The sequence below is a fragment of the Typha angustifolia genome, chromosome 14 (genome assembly GCF_048772165.1).
Source record: "Typha angustifolia cultivar Huaian chromosome 14, ASM4877216v1, whole genome shotgun sequence".
Classification (NCBI taxonomy): Eukaryota; Viridiplantae; Streptophyta; class Magnoliopsida; order Poales; family Typhaceae; genus Typha; species Typha angustifolia.
The window spans coordinates 7,709,365-7,732,143 of NC_133252.1; the positions used below are offsets into that span (position 1 = coordinate 7,709,365).

At 36.1% G+C, this 22,779-nt stretch overlaps 1 protein-coding gene across 1 annotated transcript in view; it reads right to left on the reverse strand.

Annotated features, from left to right (window-relative positions):
• Positions 1-17,307, reverse strand: part of LOC140775346 (uncharacterized) — a 42,135-nt gene extending 24,828 nt beyond the window's left edge. Inside the window, exons 1-13 of the mRNA XM_073118582.1 lie at positions 17,044-17,307; positions 16,198-16,943; positions 15,990-16,115; positions 15,823-15,908; positions 14,682-14,790; positions 12,350-12,445; positions 12,106-12,168; positions 11,922-11,981; positions 9,907-9,975; positions 5,495-5,576; positions 3,613-3,665; positions 3,496-3,546; positions 2,183-3,412 (exon numbers count right to left, since the gene is read on the reverse strand). Of these exons, the coding sequence (XP_072974683.1) occupies positions 2,183-3,412; positions 3,496-3,546; positions 3,613-3,665; positions 5,495-5,576; positions 9,907-9,975; positions 11,922-11,981; positions 12,106-12,168; positions 12,350-12,445; positions 14,682-14,790; positions 15,823-15,908; positions 15,990-16,115; positions 16,198-16,943; positions 17,044-17,101 (2,829 nt within the window). The 5' untranslated portion in view covers positions 17,102-17,307. The remainder of the gene's footprint in view (positions 1-2,182; positions 3,413-3,495; positions 3,547-3,612; positions 3,666-5,494; positions 5,577-9,906; positions 9,976-11,921; positions 11,982-12,105; positions 12,169-12,349; positions 12,446-14,681; positions 14,791-15,822; positions 15,909-15,989; positions 16,116-16,197; positions 16,944-17,043) is intronic.
• Between the last annotated feature and the right edge of the window lie 5,472 nt (positions 17,308-22,779).

The following is a 22,779-nucleotide window of genomic DNA, read 5'->3' on the forward strand; positions in this document are numbered from 1 at the left end:
TATTTTCTTTTGAATTGCTTGTCATGCTTTTCTTTTTAGTCCAAAACTTGTACGGATAACATATATATTATTTTACATTTTATTAGGACAAAATAAAAGTTTAAGCAAGAATAGAAGGTGAAAATCCAGTGGCTTCTCATATTATGGATGACAGGGATAAAAATAATCCACCTAGGGGCTGTTTACTTTCTTGTATTTAGAAATAAATATACATTAAGAAATACATGTTTCTCTAGATGTTGTATTTAGAGAAATATTTTAATTGTTTGGTTGATTATATTTTATAATGCTGTATTTGTTAAATAAATGTTTGGTTTGTTATATTTTATAATAATGTATTTGGTAAACAAATATTTAATTGATTGTATTTCATAATACTATTTTGACATTATAATTATAAGTATATGGTTGTATTTCTTAGAACCAAAAGACTGCATCTGTGTTCTCAACTAAAAGAAAATCAAATTTCAGATGAAATAGAAAATAGTTGTTGAAGACTATTGATCAAGCAATAATAATAAAATCAGTATGTTTCTCTTCAATCAATAAAACCAGTTATCTACTTCTATTCCTACAGAAACTACTACATTATCCTACATAGCTTTGTAATGTAACATCAATATCAAGGGTATTTAATACTCTCTCTCTTGTTTCAATTTTAAATGCATTGGTTATGAAGTGACTTGGTTGGACAATTGTCCTCTCTACATACCTATCTATCATGGCCATGGACTATGGCTGTGGCTGTGGCAGCCTCGTTTTGTCCTTCTGACCAACTTCCAGCTAGATACATAGCATAGAGGGAAGAAGAGGAAAGTCTATCCTCTTCAAAGGCATCCTCACCATTAACTCTCTGTCTTTTGTCAAGTTTTCCTTCTAGGTAATGAGTAGGCAAAGAGTCCACTGCGGTTGCAGTACATGGTCTAGGCTACAATCCTTCTTAGCCAAGTCTTTTAGCAAGGTTTAAGGGTCTTAATAAAGGCTACGAAGTGGGGAAGGAAAATCTACAAATTGTTTTACTACTCCTCTGTTTCTTTACAATAATAGAGGAGCTGAAATACAAGGATCCTAACGACTGAGAAGAAAAAAAGGTAGAGAAGAAGAAAAACTCCAGCGATACGGCGACAAAGAAACATTCCGGCGATGTGGAGGTGAAGAAAAACTCCAGCAATGTGGTGATAATGGTGGAGGAGATAAGGAGGAGAATAGAAAAGGAGACGAGAGGAGAGATGAGTTAGGATTGGGAATGGAAATGAGAGGAGGAGAGAGATGGTGTTGGGGTTGGGGTGTGATCTAAATGAGAGAAGCGAGAGATAGGTTAGGTTAGTCTAAATGTAGTCTTTTGGCATTCACTTAAATCAAATGGGTGTCAAAATACTACATCTGAATCTAACTAGTTTTCTAAAATACAGTTTTTCAGATTTGGTGCACCAAACCAAGCAATGATTTTTGAGTTAAACACTACATCTATTAATGCAACATCTAGTAAAGCTCTCAACAAAACAGCCCCTTAGTAACATCTAAAATTTGCTTCAAAGGTATAGGAAGACTTCACTAAAGTTTCAAGTGATGATAAAGAAGAGATAAAGGCTAAAGTGTAAACACTATGATGCATTACTTTCTACTTCTGGAATGATTTCAGAAATTAAAGGACCTTGATACAGAAAAGCAATACAACATAGATAAAATATGAAAAGGATTAGAGTAGATTTACAGATGATCCATGGAAAATGCCTTTCACTAAAAAATATTGACAGTGAATTACTTGAGCTAAAAAAGCCCATATGGGCTAAGTAAGAATAGACGACAGCTTCAAAAGAATATTCTTATTTATACCTAGAATAAAAGCATGACTTAAGCCATGGCATGCATAACTCCTAATGGAAATCTCCAATAGCTTCTTGTCCCTGGCAGTCCGCTCTATGGTGTCTGCCTTTCAAGCATTCTCTTGGTACCCCTATCTATCGATACATATATACCTCTATGGTGTCTTACTCTTACCTACTCAATCTGAGCAATAACCCTGACTTCCCATTAAAAGGAAAAGTAATGAATGTGTAAAAGAGGATACTGTAAGTACGGGTAAAACAGTTGCTCTTACTAGATAAACTGGCAAAGCAAGAATTAGTAAAACTACATCATTTTAACAACATTTTGAGTCAAAACACAAATTTCAACTGACCTTCATATCTGAAGTTTCTGATCGACGACGTGAAGGATCCACAGAAGAAATTAATAATGTCCCAAGAGAACCAGGAGACACTCCATCAACTGTTACATTTCCCCTCAAATTCAGCAGTGACACCAAGCAAACTCGAAGAAACATAAGAGCCTGCTTCCTGTAGAAAGCATCCATATCACCACTTTGCATGACTGCAGCTACAGCAAGGTGTATACAACGATCCAGAGGTACTAGAAATGGTGTGGAAGGCTCAAATGTCAGAATCAAGCGAAGTCCATGTTCAGGGTTTTCCTTGCACTCTAGCATAAGGGGTTCTTTAAGAAATCGCCTGTTTCGACCACCCAACTTGCCTAGGAGTTGCAAAGCCTTTGTACCCCATTGGTATGGGAGGGGCCTCAAGTGAGACCACAGAGCAAGAATCACCTCAGACATGACATTCGCCATACTCGGCTCCAAAAAATCAGGATTCAGACTGTCAATCCAGAATTCAAGTGTCCGAAGACCTACAGTAACAAGTTCCTCATTTCCTTTAAGAGCAAGAACTAAAGGTTTCATGAGGCGAGGAATGTGGGGAAGCAAAGAACTCAAACGAGCAGGCAGAGTTAGGCAAAGTTCAAGGACAAGGTCCCTCATATCTTCACCAGTAGGGCCCTCAAGCATAGATAGCAGCATATTTAGACAAGGCTGCAAAGATGGTATGAGATCACGCAATAGCGTATCAAATTTTGCACTATTCAATGCATGGAACATACTACGTAGAAGATTCATATAACCAAGAGGCTTGTCAATTTCTGAAGCATTCTTCATGCAAACTTCCATTATTACAGGCATATGAGGCTGCAAAATACGTTCACACTCTGCTGGAGCCTTAGCAGCAGCAATAAATAAGAATCGAAAAAGCTGTAAGACAAGTTTTGCTGCAGGTGTATCTGGATGTTTTAGAGCATCGAGCTTACTGCCAACAAGAAAGTTGATTAAAACATCTGTAAACGGCCGGAGGACCTTAGCAGTTTGCAGAAGGGTGGAGAATATATGAAGCAACTGAGTATTGGTTATCATGCAATCAAAGAGTTCTGGCATACACAGCGAGAACATGTCCATGAGATCTCGAGGCTCCATTATAGCTAATATCTGTGAAAAGCACTGTAACATGTCTCTTTCTTCATCTTTTTCCTTAAAAAGAGCCAAGCAGTGAATGCCACTCTTTAGGACACCTGAAGCTTTTCGAACCTACCACAAGTGAAGTCAAGATAAATATGTATGGAATCTACCAGCAATAAGCAGAAAGATAAGAAACAATCGACTTTAAGTACCTCGTCCTCCCGTAGACCTTTAAACATTTGTGGAAGCGGCATATTAGGAACCTGTCAGAGTTGCACATTAGCACAGAAAAATCCAGATATACAATATTCAGAAGATAACTTCTTTACCTGTGAGCGTGGCATGTGAGCATTGGTAATACTCCAGATAATCGTCTTCATTCCTGCAATATGTTAGTCAACAATAATTAGTGGGAGATTAAATGACTATCATGTGATCCATGTAATTTATGTAATCACAAGGTCAGCAAACTAGCAAGTCAAAAATCCACAAGGGTACTCCTGCCATTGTTACAAGAAAATTCTACCATTGTAGAACATGTCACATCTCTCTGACTGATGTGAAACTGTTCTGTAACCTGCCTACAACACTAATACATAATAAATAAAAAGCTGTGTTGTGTCATTTACTAATTTTTATCCTTAAAGCAACCTGCATGACAATTCTCAAATATAAATACATAAGTTTGTTTCGGTACTTTAAGAAATATACCTCAAAGTTATTAGATGATGAACAGTTATCCTTTTCTACATTAATCATTACATGTTAAAAATGTGGAGACGAGAGACATTTAATTGCATTGAATATCTTTTTCACTATCTAAAAGAAAAATGTCTGCAGCAGAACGGAAGGGAAAAAAACAAAGTAGTCAAGCCCACAAAAGAAAATTATAACTTGTGGGTACAGCAGACGTGCCACTTAGCAGCTTACATTTAACAAATGTATGCAATTCCAAATAATAAGCAATTTGACAGATCTCCTCATTTGCTTAGAGATATTTAAGTGGAGTCTGCTAAAAAATACCAAAAGGATCAATCTAGCCTCAAAAGTTCTTCACTATATCCACAATTTCTCATAGTAGTGATACCAAGTGGACTTGAACTATTATGTGATGACATACTGTTATCTGATCCTGCTAAAAAGGAAAGCAGCTTATTTTATAAACAATCCTAATACACCCCTCAACATGCATTTTTTCAACTATGCTAGAACATATTTATATATGTATATGTATATATATGCCAGTTGAAGAGCATTTAGTGTAATTTCATCCCCTGAAGTTCTTACTGGCATATATATCCCTTCAAACGTCTAAATTTGCATTAGCCATCTAAATTTCTAAATTCAAACTTAAAAATGGCACATACAACCCTAAAATTTCATGACATCATCTAACTTAAAAGTAGTTATAATAATGTACTTAACTAGCTTATGTTTCAAGGGTGTTTTTGGCTTTTTGCACAAACCTCAGCCAGAATTTGTAAATGTTCTTTTTTCGTTTAGTAACAAAAACTTGTGAATCATACAGAATATCGCCAAGACTTTCAGGATACAACCCTAAGTTTTCTCAAGTTACATTATTCACTGAAATTGAAATAGTCAACAAGGACAGTGAGTCAACTCTTTAATACCCTTACTACCAGTATAATTTTAACCTGAAAGCAGCCAAACTAGAAGATCATACATGCAAAATTTTGAATTTGGTATAACACTATATATATGAACTCAAGATTTTAAAGGTGAGATGCAAGTAAGCACTTTGAAAGTTATATATATACATGTGCAAAATGAAAACATTCTTCTTACACCCAAAGAGCGCCAAGGCCAAATCTAATCATGCAACGGTAGTAATACAATAAGAAACCAGAATTCACATGTACAAGCTCCCCCTCAGGCAAAACACTCATTAAATACAGAAGAGCATAACTCATCAAACATTCCAGATAGACTAGGCAGGAATGATGTTGTCAAACCATGACATAGCTTAGTTTAGTGTATCAGTTCAGACACAATCACCCTGGTCACTAGATAATTCACAATCTTAGATCTAGGTAAAACAACCCTCAAAATATAAGGTTGAAACAAAGGATATAAACTAAAAAAGTTACTGGAAAAAGACAGTTGTTTTTAAACAAAAAGAAAAAATTATAGCTTTAGACCAACTTCCATAGTTTTAAATTAAAATTAGTGGTCTAGATATGTGAACAGTACCCATGACAAGAGTCTTTATCAGATTTTTGTAATCATTTACTTCCTTAGAGTACTCCAGGGGGGTTTGCAAGTTGAGAACAGCCTGCAAGAGAAAGGTGGAGGCTGATGAGGGAAATCACAAAGAAAAATAAGTGCAAGTCATAGCAGCAATAACAAAACAACATAACAAAATAGACAGCTAAACATCAAAAGGAAACCCAGAATTTTAGTAAAATATCAACAGAAACTGAAAAAAAAAAACTAACACTGAAAATGACTAGAACTTTATGATTCCTTAAACAATGGGCTTTGTTGTTGCAACCTACACCTCTTATATTGTACCTACTGTTTTCCAATAAAAGGAATTGCATGTACCATGCAGCAAGCAGCTGTATATAGTAAATGTACTTTAATGGAAAATACAATAACAGTGAATTAGGCATCAGACATGGCATTCCTATGTTAATTGCTAACTACTAAACTGCCACCAAAGATAGTTAACAATTAACAACCCTTCTGCATCAATTCCAATCTCTAGTCCAATAGTTACTTATTTAGATATCAGTTTTTTCTTAGATACACTTTGTTTGAAATTTCTGGTTCCCAATGTTCAGGTAGAAGAATTCAGTGTATATGGAAAAATTAAAATGCACTAATCAACAGAAATAAAATGTTGAAGTTTTAACCTAACATGACTGAATAAGTAGCAATGAAGATATAGAATTAAAGTATCTGATGAATGAGAAGCTAAGTACTGAAAATGGAGCAGAAAGAGTGATTAAACATCATAAAGATAAAGATTGATAATTAAAGAATTAATAAAGGATCTTGCAATGAAAAAAAAAGAAGCCAATGAGAGGCATGAGGAGCAGAGCTACAATAGTTCTGGCTCAAGAAACGGTAGGTGTTTTCATACTTCAACTTTCAATAATACCAATAAATGAAAGGCTAAATTCAAGGAAAAGGACCAAATTTCATAACACCAAACAAAGGGGAATAGTACCTTCTAATGAAAAGGAATAACTGACATAATGGATATGGCATGTGCAATCATACAAGGCCAAAAAAGAAAAGGAAAACAGTAGAAGAAAGCACATTTAAAAAGCGCTTTTTCATACAATGCTTCTACTAAAGGAAAACATCTACACAGATACAAATCATAACGCAATGAAGTTCATTTACAGCTAGCAGCACTTAAGTACTCTGCTGAGGCAATTTCAGTAAAATCCAAATTGAGACTGCTGCAGATACTCTAAAATTTATACAGAAGTGAACATCTAGCCTTTCTAGACGATATGGTTCAATTCATGGTTCAAAGTCAAGATGTATCCTCTCTTTTATTTCATCCCCCCATGTTGGTATTTTTTAACTTTTTTCGCTCTACCCCATATTACCTTCTCTTTAAACACCCTCACATATCTTGCAAAGATGATTTTTAACTACAGTTATGAAAGTTGGTATTGGAATCAGAATCAACTATTAGAAAAAATGATACATTCAGCCATATCAACTATATAGGTCATATCGGCTGCCCGTATTAAATCAAACCAATTTTTAATTACGTAAAATTCTAAATATTATGTAAATATGAAAGAAAATTTCTAAAAAATTAGTTAACATATGAAGCCTAAAAACTTTAAAGAAAACTCATTTAAAATCACAAAGAATTTTGGGCTAAATCTGGTAAATTTTTTTTATACTTATAAATTACTACTACAAAAGTGAGATTCACTATTGTTTTGCAATAGTAAGAAAAAGAAAGTTAAAAAGTGGACGAGAAAGAGAGAGTTGTGGAGAAGGCTAAGTTGAGAACAAAAAATGCAATGCCCAAACAAGTTCTTTTCCTAAAAGGTGTCCAACCTTCATCATCTAGTAGTTTTATATATCCAAGATTTGATATGGAAAGAACATTAAGAAAGGGAGGACCAAAAAAAGACAAGAACAATGACAACTATTGCAATAACCAAGAAAAAATCAGCCTGCTACACGACGAGGAGGTGGTCGCTATATCTTAGGCCTATTTTTGAATCCAATTCAAAAAGTTACTCCTATAAATAAAGCCTCAACTAAACGTAGATCTATTTTCTCCCCACACCAAAATCACCTCTCCTCGTTCTCCCCATTGGAGTTGCTTCATCAAATCAGAGCCGAAGCACTGTCAAAGCAATCAGAATGCACAATTTAACTCATCGATGAGTCCTTTCCCACCCTACATATTTAATTAAAGTTTAATTGAAGTTTAATATGGTAGATAATAAATACCAAATTTAGTGTTCGTGGCTGCGTTGGCAAAATACGTTGTTCGACTGCTTCGAGTCGTCGCCTCTCTTGTATAGGAAGATTCGCGACGTTGGCCTTGTATCATGGATACTTTCTATTGGAGCCTTTGTGGCTCGTATCATATCGAGGTGAAACTCTCCACCGCCCATGTTGGAAGGCTTTGTTTGTCACATTGACCTCCTCTCTCCTCGAGCAGGTGGCCGAAGGGCCTTTGGGTGCAGTTGGTGGACTGCCGATGGTCTTCTCTGCCTCTCTCATTAGTTCTCTTGAGGTAAAAGGCGAGGTTGAGCTCGGACTCAACCCGAGACAAGCCCCTTTTAGTTTCAAGTTTGAGTCAGGTTTGGATTGAAGATCCAAAGATGACCCATCCCGATTTATAATTGTAGGTTGTGGGCTAGCTGCAGCCCAACCTATGAGCTAATAGGTTTCAAGCCATGGGCCCATCCCATTTACTTACTTTGAGTGGGTTGTAGGCCAGTTGCAGCCCAGTCCACATCCTTGGGCTAGCTTTGGCCCATTTAATAATTAAATTAGATTTTTATCTAAGAATCATGATTTAAATTAAAATATATTATTTATTTATTATTAAAGATAGTGATTTGTCTTATCAAGTGGAGTAGAGATTTCAATTGTTTCACCTAAATTCAGGTGACTGGGTTCCCTCACATTTTTTTCTTTCTCGTACTTCGTGCTTTTATATTATCATATTCTTTTGTGTGCAAATTAAATGTCATATTTCTATGTGTAATTTAAATATTATGTTTCTATGTGCAAGTTATATGACTTAATGGATTGCTATACTTCATGCAATGACAATTTTATTGACCATGAGTATTAGTGGAAAAACATAATTAACAAATGGGATGACTTAGAGAACAGTCCTAGCATAGATCGTTTACGACTTTTTATGGTGACTCGAGTGTACCTAAAAGTCCAAAAGAGAATCTTATTTTAGATTACTACAGTGACTTCTTAAGTGACTCTAACAGAGTTAGAGAGTAGTCTCATATTAGATCGAAACTTCCTATGGTGACTTTATCTCTCTCAATGATTAGTGAAAGAAATAGAGTGAGTTTATTACATAATGATATCTCTTAGTAACTCACAATGATTATTATTATTATTATTATTATTATTATTATTATTATTATTATTATAAGCATACTTAGTATAATTGCTTATTTTATATATCGTTGAATTTGGAGATTTATTTTAAAGTCATATCTGTGAATGTTGGATATATTTAGCTTTTTAATGGATGCCATTGGAGATGGTGATAGAGAAAAAAGTTGGGGCAAAGAGGTGGCATATTTTGAAATTGGACTAATATACTATATATGTGAAATCATCACTTACATCATATTATTATTGTTGTTATAAGCATACTTGGTATAATTGCTTATTTTATATATCGTTGAATTTGGAGATTTATTTTAAACTCATATCTGTGAATGTTGGATATATTTAGCTTTTTCGTGGATGGGGGAGAGAAGGGGGCCAGCAATGGCACCATTGGAGATGGTGACAGAGAACAAAGCTAGGGCAGAGAGGTGGCATATTTTGAAATTAGACTGATATACTATATATGTGAAATCATCACTTACATCATTGAATATTTACTCAGAATAATGAGAAACAAATATTCTAAATTATCCTACAATAAACTCACTGCAGTCATATTCTGATTCACTTGGATTCCTCTTGAATCCCTATCTATATGTTCAAAGGCTTCGATGTTCACTCTTTCAAAGTATGGCTACAAAGAGAAGTAAGCAATCTTTGAAGAGGTATGAATCGAACAATTTTTATTAAGTTATTGGGGTTACAAAGCAGATAGAACAGCATTTTTTCTATGACAACTCCTACATCATAAGTATTTGTCTCATTCAAGTTACATCCATTTTTTGTATACACAGGAAGAGTCATTAGTTGTATGTCACTCTCTTTTAGTTGGCACTATATGTCATCATGGCTTACAAGTATATTACTGAATTTCGTTCTTCCATGCTTCTGCAACATGATAATTCTGTGAGATTGTCCCACGAAGGATCAATATGACCATAGACCTCAAGCCAGTTATGCTAAAGACAACTGACAACATCTCATGGAACAAATAAACTAAATTAAAATGAAAATTTTGCTAATTAAAGCACCTGTATCGGAACTTCAAGTTTCAATCTCAAATTGGAACGCTCCTTCCCTTCCTCGCCTTCTTCAAGTAGCTACCTCAATTGAAAAGAAAAAGGAAAAATCTTCAAATAATTCATGCCAAATTTCTCCATCAACGGAAGTAAGAGATAAATGAGTATTGAGCCAGTTATGCCACTTCACAAATAACAAGAAAAAATAAAATAGGAAAAATAATTATTCTAAAAACATGTATACCTCATATATAACAAGTAAAAGAATTACAGAAGATGAAAAATATGCATAAAGCTCAAGGTAAAGAAGTTTTACAATCTTCAGCAAGGTCACAAGTATCAGTGACAAATGTACAAGTACTAATTAGCATGAAGCCACCAATTTCGATATAAAGATTTGGTGTCAATCCACTTAAAAAATATTGCAAGGCTGAAAGCAATTCATGTTGCACTAAAATCCAACTTAAAACACATATCACACATATATCCAATGACATGCATAATTTGGACTTTAGAGGATGTAACTTTCCTGATCCTTTCTTTTCCTTGAAAACCACCAGACTTGTTAGATTAGAGAAACATGCACCATTATTTTCTTATCAAGAAATCCATTGTCTACCACCCAAAAATTATCAAATATTATCCTTTCTCACCACTTTGCATGAATTTCATTTTTTTTACTACTAGTGGAAGTCTAGATTCTTTTATTGAATGTCTGCCACTAAATTCATATCTTTAAGGTTTTCCATATGAAATGATGATGTCTTTGTTCTTTCCACAAAGCAAAAGGTAATGGAGCAAGTTTATCTAACTCAATCAATTTAAAGGGCACATCCATGTAGAGGTCCTACTTAAGTCATACACAAATATTTTGTTACCTCTGACATGCTATATATTTAATGAAAAAGTTTATTTGATCAGGCATAAGCAACTGATATGGAAATGCAATCAACTGAATGTTGCAATATTCAATAGAGGGTGTAAGTTGATATTACAGTATGGCTTACCCCTTGCATCAAAGAAATATAAGGTTAAAGGCTTAAAGCCATACAGTCTCTTGAGAAACAAGGGTGAGTCTACACACATCTTTCCTACCAAATAGGCTTTTTCTTAAAGAAGAGTTAATAGATGATGAGCCTGTAGATACATAAATTAGCAAACCAGGCCACCCTAACAAAAATGGGTCCCAACAGACTCAAACCATGCGCATATAAGTATATGTCTTCAGTGGAAAATCCACTAAATACTAACCCCAGTGTCCATGAAGAAATCAAATCTATGGTCTCTATCATAATCTGATAAGTCTCAATTACTGGGCTACAATGGTGATTTTCCTCTCTAATAAATGAATATAAATTTATATAAACATTCGAGACTATGCAAGATTATGCACAAAAGGTCCATTATATATATGTAGAGCGAGAAAGAGAGAGAGAAACGTATATAGATGTGTACGTGGAAAAAGTATGCATGACTTGCAAATAAAAACTACAAGAAATAAAACATAATGAAGGCAGGCAAGTCCCACAAAAAGACTGAAAATAGAGGAACCAGTTAATATAGATTATATACATCCAATTATAGTCCGCTTGAATCTTTAGCCTGACTATATTGAAAAGAGAGTAAGGTAGTGACGAAGCATAGATTCTACGGCCCTCTCATGGAGATAGGTAATGGGAGATGTGACTACCATCTAGCCGCAAGATGAGCGGTACAACCCATCCTACCCTACTACCTATAGGGGGCCATCAGTATACTTCCTATATGTAGCAAAGAGTGCAGACAGAAGAAAACATTGTAAATTGGAGCAATCCACAAGTACAACAGCTACAGCTATCTCAAGATTCATCAAAAGCTCTACTAATGTACTTCACTATTCTAAATGCATAAGAAATTATAAAATATTTGGAAAAAAATTATCCAAGTTCCCTATTAAAGTTTTAATCTGAGTCTGTCTCTCGTACCTCAGTCATCCATATAGAGATAAAGACAAGTAGCCTGAGCTATAAAATGATAAAAGTAGATACCTGGGGTATTGTGCGCTTGAAGGTTCCAAATTTCCCAACGAAAGCATCCAAAATGCGTCCCTAAAAAGTCAGACAAAAAAGTTGGAACTAAACTACTAAATCAAGTAATAATAACTACTCATAGGCTTGTAGCATTATGCCTAGATTCGAAATGTTTGATTTTCACCAAAGCTAAGATACCTACCAGTAAAACTCGTGCTTCATCCATGCTTGGTTGGTCAATACCTTTATCATATATAGGCTCAACCTAAAGCAAATATAATAACAAGATTAAGACAAATCAGATTCTGGATTCATCTCCTTTAGCATTTAACCACAACCAAAATTATATGCACATCTAACCATTAAATGAAACAAAGAAGAGAAGTCCTATAATGTTCAGACTAAAGCTTACTTCACTTAGTTTAAAGGAAAAGTAAGAGTCAAACCAGATTTAGCATCAGACGAGCACAAGTTGTATGAATAACAAGGGTCAAGGAAGAATCATGCATGTTTCTTGAGAACAAATAGATAATCCGAGATAACTGCACAAAGAATAAAGTTTTGTTAGCCCTCATATATGTAGAAAATAAACAAAAGGAAAGATATTGTATTCTGATGATTAAAACTGATAAATATTTCTAAAATCAGATAATTGATCTCTACAAATAAAAGCAGAATTGATTTTTTTTCAGCCACTGATTAAGATAGAAACATGGAAATTTTAGTGTGCAGTGAGTGTTTGTAGCATGCAGCGTACCACTATCAAGAATAGCAGCCATTACTAGTAGAAGTCTCACTATAGCCACAAAATTAGAAATCCGAGAAAATAATTCGTAGGTGAACAAATTCTACACATCTTGTTTTGCAATGTTTTCAAAAGCGGCCACGGGTCCCCACCGCCTAGCGCCAAGGTGGAAGGCGAGCGACAAGGCGATCTAGTATTTTTAAATTAAAAAATATAAATTAATCATATATAATATAAAATATATATTAAATTATTAATATAATACATATATATATATATATTAACAGTGCATTACACCAATAATATATTAATATAGTATATAAAAATTACCAATAAAATATATAAATTTTTAATATATAATAATGTCGTATATAGAAAATAATAAATAATACCTCCACAAGTGAGACATACCAACTCAGTTCGCTGACAGTCTGACACCCTCTCTCTCATCTCTATTTTTTTTAACTTACATGTCCATTTTCCAACTCTTCATCGGTTCCTCCTAATGAAAAATTGTCATGAGAGCTTTCGTATCTTTCCCTTCTTCATTTTTCATTTTTCGCTTCACTTCCCTCAACTTCACTGGTGGGAGTATAAAGAGAGAGAGAGAAGAGCGTTGGGATGTGAAAAGAGAGCGAGTGAGATTGTGAGAGAGAAATCATCGCCACCTTCTTCATGCTATTGCTGCTTCACCGCCACTTGCCGTCAATCGAGAAAAAAGATTGCCGCATGCCGCTTGCCGTCGATCAAGAGAGGATGTTGGGTTAGGGCTCAAATCGTGAGAAGAGGAACAGATGGAGGATTGGGATTTTTTAAAAGCTAAGTTATCAAACATGTTACCCGCACCTGACCCACTAGCCCGATTATGCCTATTTATTCCGCCAAAATGAGTTGCTCGGCCCGCAAAGGACGCCAAGTCAGCGCAAACACAATTACACCACCGCATTGCCACTATGCAGGGCGGCCAGTGCTCCACCCCGTCAAGGCGGCCACCATGGCTGCCTTTCAAAACACTGTTGTTTTGCATATTGCCCTCTTGAGTTTACTACTTTCCATAGTTTTAAAATGTGATTACATAGGCATCAGCTTAGGCAAATTATCCTGGCTATGCATTATACGGTCATTAGATGCATTCAGACTACATGTTCTTAGAGTGCTTATGAGCCTAAATGCATGTAGTTGCATAAGCATAATTGCATATGATAAATATGAATTGTATTGTTAATGTCTTTTGGTGACAAGCATATTGTTGGTGGTCTTCAATTAATTAGTAATTACTTGTGATTGATCATCACCACAATGATATTGAGAGAAAAAATGTTTAAGGCTATTATTTTTTGAGAGTATATCATGTGTCTTTTGTTCAATCCATTTAAAATTTGGATCATATCTAAATTCAATTATGATATGATCTGTATCAATATCCATTTAAATCAAACCCATGTATAAACTATATCCGTATTCGTTTAATATCCGACCCGTTTTCACCCCTACTTAGGCCAAAATGGGGCAAAGTGGCACAAATGAACATTCAAGAGGGTCATTTGATTTTGAGCCTAAGTGATATGTAAATTACCCCCAAAAAATCATAATGCATGATTGCAGTGCAAGACCCTATTATTGGAAAAACTTAAGACAACACATATGATCGCTCTAGCTCAGAAACTTAGATTTGATGAACATAAAAGTAGTCCTTTAAACATGTAGGAACCATCCATCAAGGCAAAGCAATTGCCTATAATGTATGCCAGATAAATAGAGGCTAAAGGAACCTTTCCTCCTTCTCCAACTTTGAAGTTGCATAGAAGCAAAGGGAGGAACGGAAGTACCAGAATATATATATATATATATATATATATAAATAACCATGTTAAACATAGTTATTTGTAGTTAGTGGATGAAAAAACTTTACACCATTCTAAATTTCTAAGAGAGCTCATCATAGGAAAGAGTACATAGTCAATATCACTCAAAACATAAAAGCAAGATAAGCATGAAAGAAAAAAGTGAAACAGAATATGGAAAAAAAAAACCTGAGGAAGGGAAAGGTCTCCTCGAACATAATGCACTATCTCTGCAAGAAGACTATAGGCCAGCGGTCTTAATGTCTCAATACAAACTCGACCAGTGCCAATCAAAACCCTAACAAACAAAAGAGCAACCAATATAGTTAATAAGCAGGTACGATAAGACAATGAAGGTTTCCAACCCACAAACATTAAAAAAAGGAGATACATTGAAGTTAAAAGAATCTGCAAGAAGATGCTAGCAACCAACCACACAAGCATCAGATTGGCAGATTATAATACAATGTCAAGTTGCCAACTAATGTTTCTTCCAAAGTTGTCCATAGTCAAGCAATGGCAAAGCAAATAAACCTCATTCTTCCATGTTGATTCCTATATATGGGTTCTTCAGAGTTACTCCTTTGTAATATGAATGCAAGGAACTTAAATCTACCCGCCAAGGTTCTAAGTATCAGTTTTGAGATGAGAGAGGGTGCTTAAAAAAATGATCCATATCGGTTGTATCGGTCTTCCATTTCGGACAATTCAGATCGGAGATCAGCCATATCGGTTGATGCTTCACTCCATGCTACCCACTATGTGACTTGATGCTTCATGGCAGAGACACTACTTTCCTCTGAATTTGCTCTGCCAAGCACCTGGCCGCAAAAATCAAACAATAAAATTTGTTCAACCCTTCCACGAAGAGCTCTCAATTTTATCCATATATGAGTTTAGCCATATATCAATTCCAGATATCTCTATCAGTTGTAATCATATGTGGTAAAAGATTTACATTTACTATTATCATTCAAACCTTTTAATAGTTATTCAGTGAACTATTAAATCAGTAATCCAGCAGACTTAGGACAAACAATTTCAATCCTAATAAGTACTGAAAATCAAAAATGGCATCTTATGATTTTAACCATTGTAGAGAAGGCAAAGAGAGAAACATAGCAGCACAGAAAAGGAAGAAACTGGATATATGTATCTTATCCAGGAATCTGTTGTAAGTGATGAACCTGAGGACAACTTTAACAGAAGCCTGAGTCAAGACAGGTCCATAATTTGCTTAATACCAAACTAAAAGGAACGCTCCAACATCAAATTAAATCAGAATAAAGAAAGTCTTGTCAATTCAAGTATAACTGCAACCTATATGTACCTCTCTTCTAGGAGAGTGTCAATCAAAGGGAATAGCCCACGCCGGAAGTCTGAATTGAGAACATGCTTCAAGGCTATAAGCAGCTCCTGGACGGCCACATACAAACAAGCAAAGAACAAATCAGCAAAAATATAAATATAATCCCCAATGACATACGAAGTTCTCACCTTTCTAATGGAAACAGAGTCAGGACATGTAACCAACAAGTTTACAATACTCTTGCATATGCTCTCCTCATGGGGCCTAATATAATCAGCATAGCTCTTCAGCAAGTAGGTCAAGAACGACAACGTCTACAACAAAAGAGAAACAGAATTAGATCCTTTTAAACTCACCATGCAAACCAACTCTGAAACATAAACCTGTCCACTTTACCTTAACCTGCGCACCCCTTAACTCAACAAACTGAGGCTTAAGATGAGGTGGGACCTTCTCGGGCCCAGGAATGGAAATTGCCGTGACCATGAGCGGCAGCAAATAAGGTATGTTAGTCTGCACAAGCTTAGTGTAGAGCTGAAAGAGGAACATTACGACGAGCGGGCTCTCGGCGACTATCTTGAACGACCGTGTGCTCGGGTTAAGCGGCCCAGGCCCAACATAACTCACCCCCGGGCCTCCGCCCCCGCCAACTCCTCCGTCGTCTCCCAAAATAGAATTAGAATTGGGGTTGTTAGTCGGTGCGGTGGTCGCGGGAGGCGGGGCAGAGAAGAAGTGCTGGACGGTGGCGGGGAAATTGCGGTAGATGTTGCAGACGAAATCAAGAAAGGGCTGGACCTCGGACTCGACGGTGGGGCGGAAATTGCGAAGTAGATCAAAGATGATCCGGATGGAGATGAGGGCGTTGTCCTCGTTGTCATGGGTGAGGACATGAAGGGAGAGCTTGAGGAGGTCTTGAACAAAGGGGCGGAGCACTTCACTGTGAGGAAGTCGGTTCAAAATCTCCACGACAACGTTGCGGACCTTGTGCTCCGCCGTCTCCGTTGTTTGCGGCGTCGTGAGCTGCCCTAGGATCGCCGAAAAGGCCCGGAAGTAGCATTTTAAGAAGTTGAGGTACTCCGAGGTGTGCGCGATCTCGAGGCTGTCCCGGACCTCCATCGCCATCTGCAGCCGCACCTGCACCGCTGCGAGAGAAGCAAAAAATAATCTCAACAGAGACCGAGAGCGCGATCGAGAGAGCAGAGAAAGAGGAGAGAGGGAGAGGGAGAGGGAGAGAGAGCATACGGAGGTCAGGCTCGACGAGGCGTTGTGCGTGCTGCTCGTAGTTGAGGATGGGAGCCATGTTTGCGGAGGAAACCCTAGTAGAGTTAGGGTTTAAGGGGAGGAGGGAGGGAGGAAGGAGGAGGGGACGAGAGTTCAGGAGGTGGTTGCCACTACTACGACTACTTTCTCTCCTCTTTTTGTCTCTCTGCTTCGAGGGACGGTTTCTCCCTACTCATTCGCGTCCCGAAGGAGCGAGAGAGCATTTGGTTCGAGGCCGAGAAGAATCGACGGGAAGGAGAATTATAGAGAGAAATAGAAATCCAAGGTAATTACATAATAATATAACATTTACTTGGTTATCTTTTTTTTTTTTGTTTCCGAAAGGAGGTCCGTGGACCGACTTGGTTATCATTTTACACCAAAAGGGGCTCATTTGATGTGATTGGCCTTATTTTCTGTTAGTAGTGATTTTTTTTTAAGATTAAGCTTGATTAAGCGAGCCCAATCCCTCGGAAAAAGCCGAGGCATCCGTACATATTAGGTTACTTAGACCTGGGGGATAGAGTGAGACGACTCCACAAACACAGACTGTGATATATTTCTACCTCATTTAGTTGCCCAATTGGGCAGCTCCTTTCTCTTTGCACATGCAAAATACGATGGTTTATAAGAGAACCAAGTAACCCCTTACACTTGGTAACTAAGCCCTTAATAATTTAAGGGCAATTAACCTCTATTTTCAAAACTCTGACTAACTCAAGCGAGTCGAACTCCACTTCAACCTTGCTATGCCACGCCGCGATCCGCAAGCCAAGTCTGAAGGCTCGTGTCTCCACCTCCAGCGGCAAATCGCTTGTACTTGGCCCCCACACTACTATTAGCAAGGCCTTGTCTGCTATTCTGAGCACCGCCCATGCTCCCCTTTGATAGTCTCCTTCGGAATAAGCTCTATCCATATTGACATTTACTCGTCCTAGAGTGGGCTGCACCTATCGAGTGTTGTCGGTCCTCTCCTTTCTACTTGCTGTTCTCCTTTGCTTGGCATAGTTCTTCGTCAATTGCACCGCGTGTCTAGCAACTACTCTCAGGTGGTCCACCTTGCCCCTAAACACCTTGACATTGCGTTGTTTCCACATTAGCCACAGGGAGGACGCAATGAGTGCTAAGGATTCTTCATTTGCTCTAGCATCCTTGCTCCACACCATGGTTATCCAGTCAAGTGTAGGCTTGCTTGACCACTTTGGTCCCCACCCCGGGCTAGATGCGAGCTACTCCCAAACTTTCTTAGTAGATAATTTAAACTAGACCAAAAAGTTATAATATTTATTTATGATTGTACTATAGTATAATAATTATTTTTAATGTGATGTAAAAAATAAAAATTAATAATAATTTCGGAGAGAAATAAATAATACGTAAAAGTAAATAAATTAAAATGCTTTCTAACTTTGATGATGCTTATTTAAATGTACCAAATATTAAATATTATGGTTTTAAGGTCGCAAGCGATGTTGGACTTAAAAGCTTGAATGATTATAAACCCACAAGTCGCCTTAGACATATTGGTTATTAGTTTTTTTAAAACTATCAAATATTACAAATATAAAGTGATTATCAAAGTCAAGAAAGTAACTCAATATTACATACCAATCTCTGATCTTAATCCAGTCTCAGTATTTGTACAAAAAAATTGCTCAATGAGCCAACAACTAGCAAGAAAATTTTATCTTTCCAATACTATATATTAGTATGATAAATGTATAAAATTATCTTTCTGTTGACACTAAACATGATAATGTCAAAATTAAATAATACATACACGTTTGTCATATCCTATACAAGAACAACATAAGAGCAAGAAGATATAGACGGTTGCAAAGAAAGGAGTCCAAGTTATAGTTGTGAGCTAAATTTAGTCTTATATCTCAAATTGAAGATTTTTTGCTGATATGTTTGAAACCACATATGGAGAATGAATGAAGCATCATTATAAGTTGGTACAGAAGGTTTCCATGTGATACTAATGCTTGACCTTGTATAAATTTGTTATATTATTATGTTGAAGAGTTTATATAGACAACACACTAAAAGAGATGATGAATAGATTTATGATATCAATCATTTGAACATATCTAAACATGTTCAATGTTGTTATTGATGCTCCACTTTACTGTCATTTTGCTCCCAAAATAATGATGTTCAACTATATACTTTATACTTAGGCAGCCAATTTATTATATTCAAATTAGATATCTAAAAATTAGGAATAGAGCAAGTAAACATACATAACCTTTTTTCATAAAATAAAGGAAAAAATGTTGACTACAAGAAAAGTAGGATCAATGATGTTTAGTAAAATAATATGCATACATAAAAATAAGCAAGTAAAAAATAGAGACGCTCTTACATAAAATAAAGGAGAGAAGGTTGACTATAAAAACAGTATGATGTTTAATAAAATATACAACTAACAGAAACGATTAGGGGAAAGAAGTATATTTACTTCTTAAAGCCTGTAATATGAGATGAAAAGTATATAACCAAAGAAGAAAAAACAAGATATAGTATATTTACTTCTTATGCTCTTTATTGATATTTTAAAAACTCATTTGTCATTAGATCTACTGCGTATTTAATTTTTAGACGCCTCGTACATTTTGTCCAAAGCCAATTTACCGCATTGAATGTGATTTTTATATTTTAGTATAAAATTTGAACGATCTAAGCTTTACTTCTTGCCTTGGTATATATATAACATAAAGATTAATGAATTAGAAAGTTATTTTGCCTGCATGATATATTCGGCTACCACAATAGAAGAGCAATGTTTCTACACACCTTCTTTCGTATCAATCACTAGTAAGTACCAATGCAAAGATGTTCAAAGTGAAATTATCTATTTGTAGCAATGAGTAGGTTTTTCCTTCTATTGTTGGTCTAACAAATATCTCTATAAGCAATTTTGAATTTTTCTTGTATACTGCTTATATATTGATAGAGTAAAATGTTAGGCAATATTATTGGTCTATCTAGCAAGGATCTCTATTTGTAAAGGATTATTAATTTAAAATGTACATAGAATTCTGTGCTCATGAAAAAACATGTTCTTTATTCATCTTTGTGCCCTCCTTGTCGAAGTACAAATATTTTTATCAGATATTAATTATGTCATCTACAATCATCTTACCATTAGTTAACTTCATGATATAATGTTTTCTAGACACCAATATATCATTATACTTTCAAATTATAACACAATTTATACAGTAGTCAGTAATTTGTTTATGATATATGACAATAATGAAAAGATAATAATAATAATAATAATAATAACTTACTCATTGGTTATCTATGTTACTTTTATCAATTATCTCCTTCTCCCTCGGTGTAAGATGTGATTTTTTTTATTACATATAAAACTTTTTATCACTAGCTTTAATGGTAATAGAGAGTTTGATTTAATTGTTATAACAGTCTTATTTATGCTATCTACTTCTCATACATCTAAGGCTTGCACCATTGTCTCATCTACTAGAAGAAGCATCAACTCTTTCTTTGTGCCCTCCTCATTGTTGGTGGCATCATGTTCCACAGTTGTCTAATTTTCTTTTTCTCTATCCTCTTCTTATTTTTCTACCTATCCTCCTCTTTTTCTCTCTACCCTCGTCTTCTTTTCTCTCTATATATATTCCTCTTCTTTTTTTTTCGCCCTATTCTCCTCCACGATTATCTTTTTTGATCCAATAAAAGTAATATTTATTATGGAATGCAATGGAGCACAATTAGCCTCTATTCTCCATTTGTTAGAGGCTTTCGTTACCGTAGATTTTGAAAGTAGTGCCCCTTGAAGCACATTATAACGTTGCTTTGGAGGTTTGTCAATAGTCGTTCCACCTTAGTCATCAATTTACGGGGACTTTTCCATGTCGATTTGTCTTTATGTTATCTTCCTAATATCGCCTCTAAGAAGTAATATTTGAGAGAAAAAGTTGTGAGAAACAAGCTCCTAGATATTCTTCTTCCAGTACAACCCACATGGTGGGCTTTTTGGGAGATGAGAGATGTGAGGACTTTAGTTTAATAGTCTCCTAATTTTGGTGCATCCCCCTTAAAAGTTGGATATCATTGGGCCCTTCTTTTAACTAATCTAAGTCTCCTTCCTTCCGTCGAGCTGTTAGTGTTTGTGCAGCAAGTTGTGAGCTTTATACTCTTCCTCCTTGTTCTTGTACTTAAATCCTTGGAGGCGACGAGTGGTGAACAATGTTAGACGAGCCTCAAGCCTAGAGTAAAACCCATTCGGCCCATGACGATTACCTAGCCCAACCCAAGACTAGTGTAAACACGAACGGTGGATTTGAAAGGCTCAAAAGACGAAGACTCTTAGATGAGATTGGGGTTAATGCCACGCTAGGCAGAGAAAACAAAGATCGAAGATCTGAGAGTGAATCACACCATATAGGTGAGGGTGGAATCAACTCAGGTAAGGCGGAGAATATCAAACTCTTGTACCATGATGTTTTATAAGGGGATTCATCCAAACCTAGGGTTCAAGAAAAGTTTCAAAAAAACCCTCAAACTTCCAACGAGAAAGAGAGAAGGAGATCAAGATTGGAGTGTTTTCGTTGCGGCAAACAAGGACACTAGGCGGGGGCTTGCCGTAATAGCATCATCTGCTATAAGTGCCGGAGATTTGGACATAGAGCCGAGAATTACAAGACTGGTATAATGGAGGCACGGAACATGACTTTAGTAAAATCTTCATGGGTCTTTCTAAGGGCATCTGAGAAGATGCGGCAAAATAAAGGAAAACTGAAGAAATATATGATAGCTTCCATTTGAAGGGGTAAGATTTTTTCTCAAAATCTTAAACTGGCTATGAGTACGATGTGGGCATGGGAGCATGCTTGGAGGGTTAGGGCTATATCTGAACATGAATACCTTGTGGATTTTCGATCGCTACAAAGTATGGATGTAGTGGTGAGAGAAGGGGATGTAGACCTAGGAGTGGCTGTGGTCAATTTCAAGTCATGGCGGAAGGACCGGAAGGTGGTGTGTCATAAGGAACCTATCTGGATTCGTCTATCAGATATCCTTTTTCACTGTTGGAATTTTATACACTTTATGAAGATTGTTGATACCTTTGGAACATTAGAACTGGCAGATGAAAAATAAAAAAATAAAGAAAAAAGAAATTTGAGATGGGCCAGATTATGAGTAATGGTAAAGGACATTGTTGATACTCTAGTTAAAGTAGCCATTATGATAGAAAAAATGATATTTGAGGTTAAATGTGAGATTGACGGCAGTGAACATAGGATGGACAATTCAAGTCTTGGGTAAAGAGAGGATCTGGATTAGGCTCTGATTAAAGTAGTAATCAAGAATGGAGAAGCTGGGATAAAGTTCTACCAAAAATGGGATCTATCAAATGTTCTGAGAAAAGTGTTGGAATTCTAGTTAACCCCTTTAATTGGGGAAAAGATGCTAAAAAGACAAGCTTATCAGGAGGAAGAGATGCAACCAGGTGGACAAGGAAGACTTTAAAGAGATAGAGAAGAAATTAGATAACAAAGGAAAAAAGAAGGTGGAAGAGGGCTTTTCAATTAATTCCCTAGAGACTTAGTCTCAAGCTAAGAGCATAAAAAATAGTCTTGGAAAATTGGAATTAGTTGAAAAAGTATGGGTGGGGAAAAATGTTGATTGAAAAAGGGACTTGGAATAAAATGATAGAATATGGAAGCTATTGAAGGAGAGATA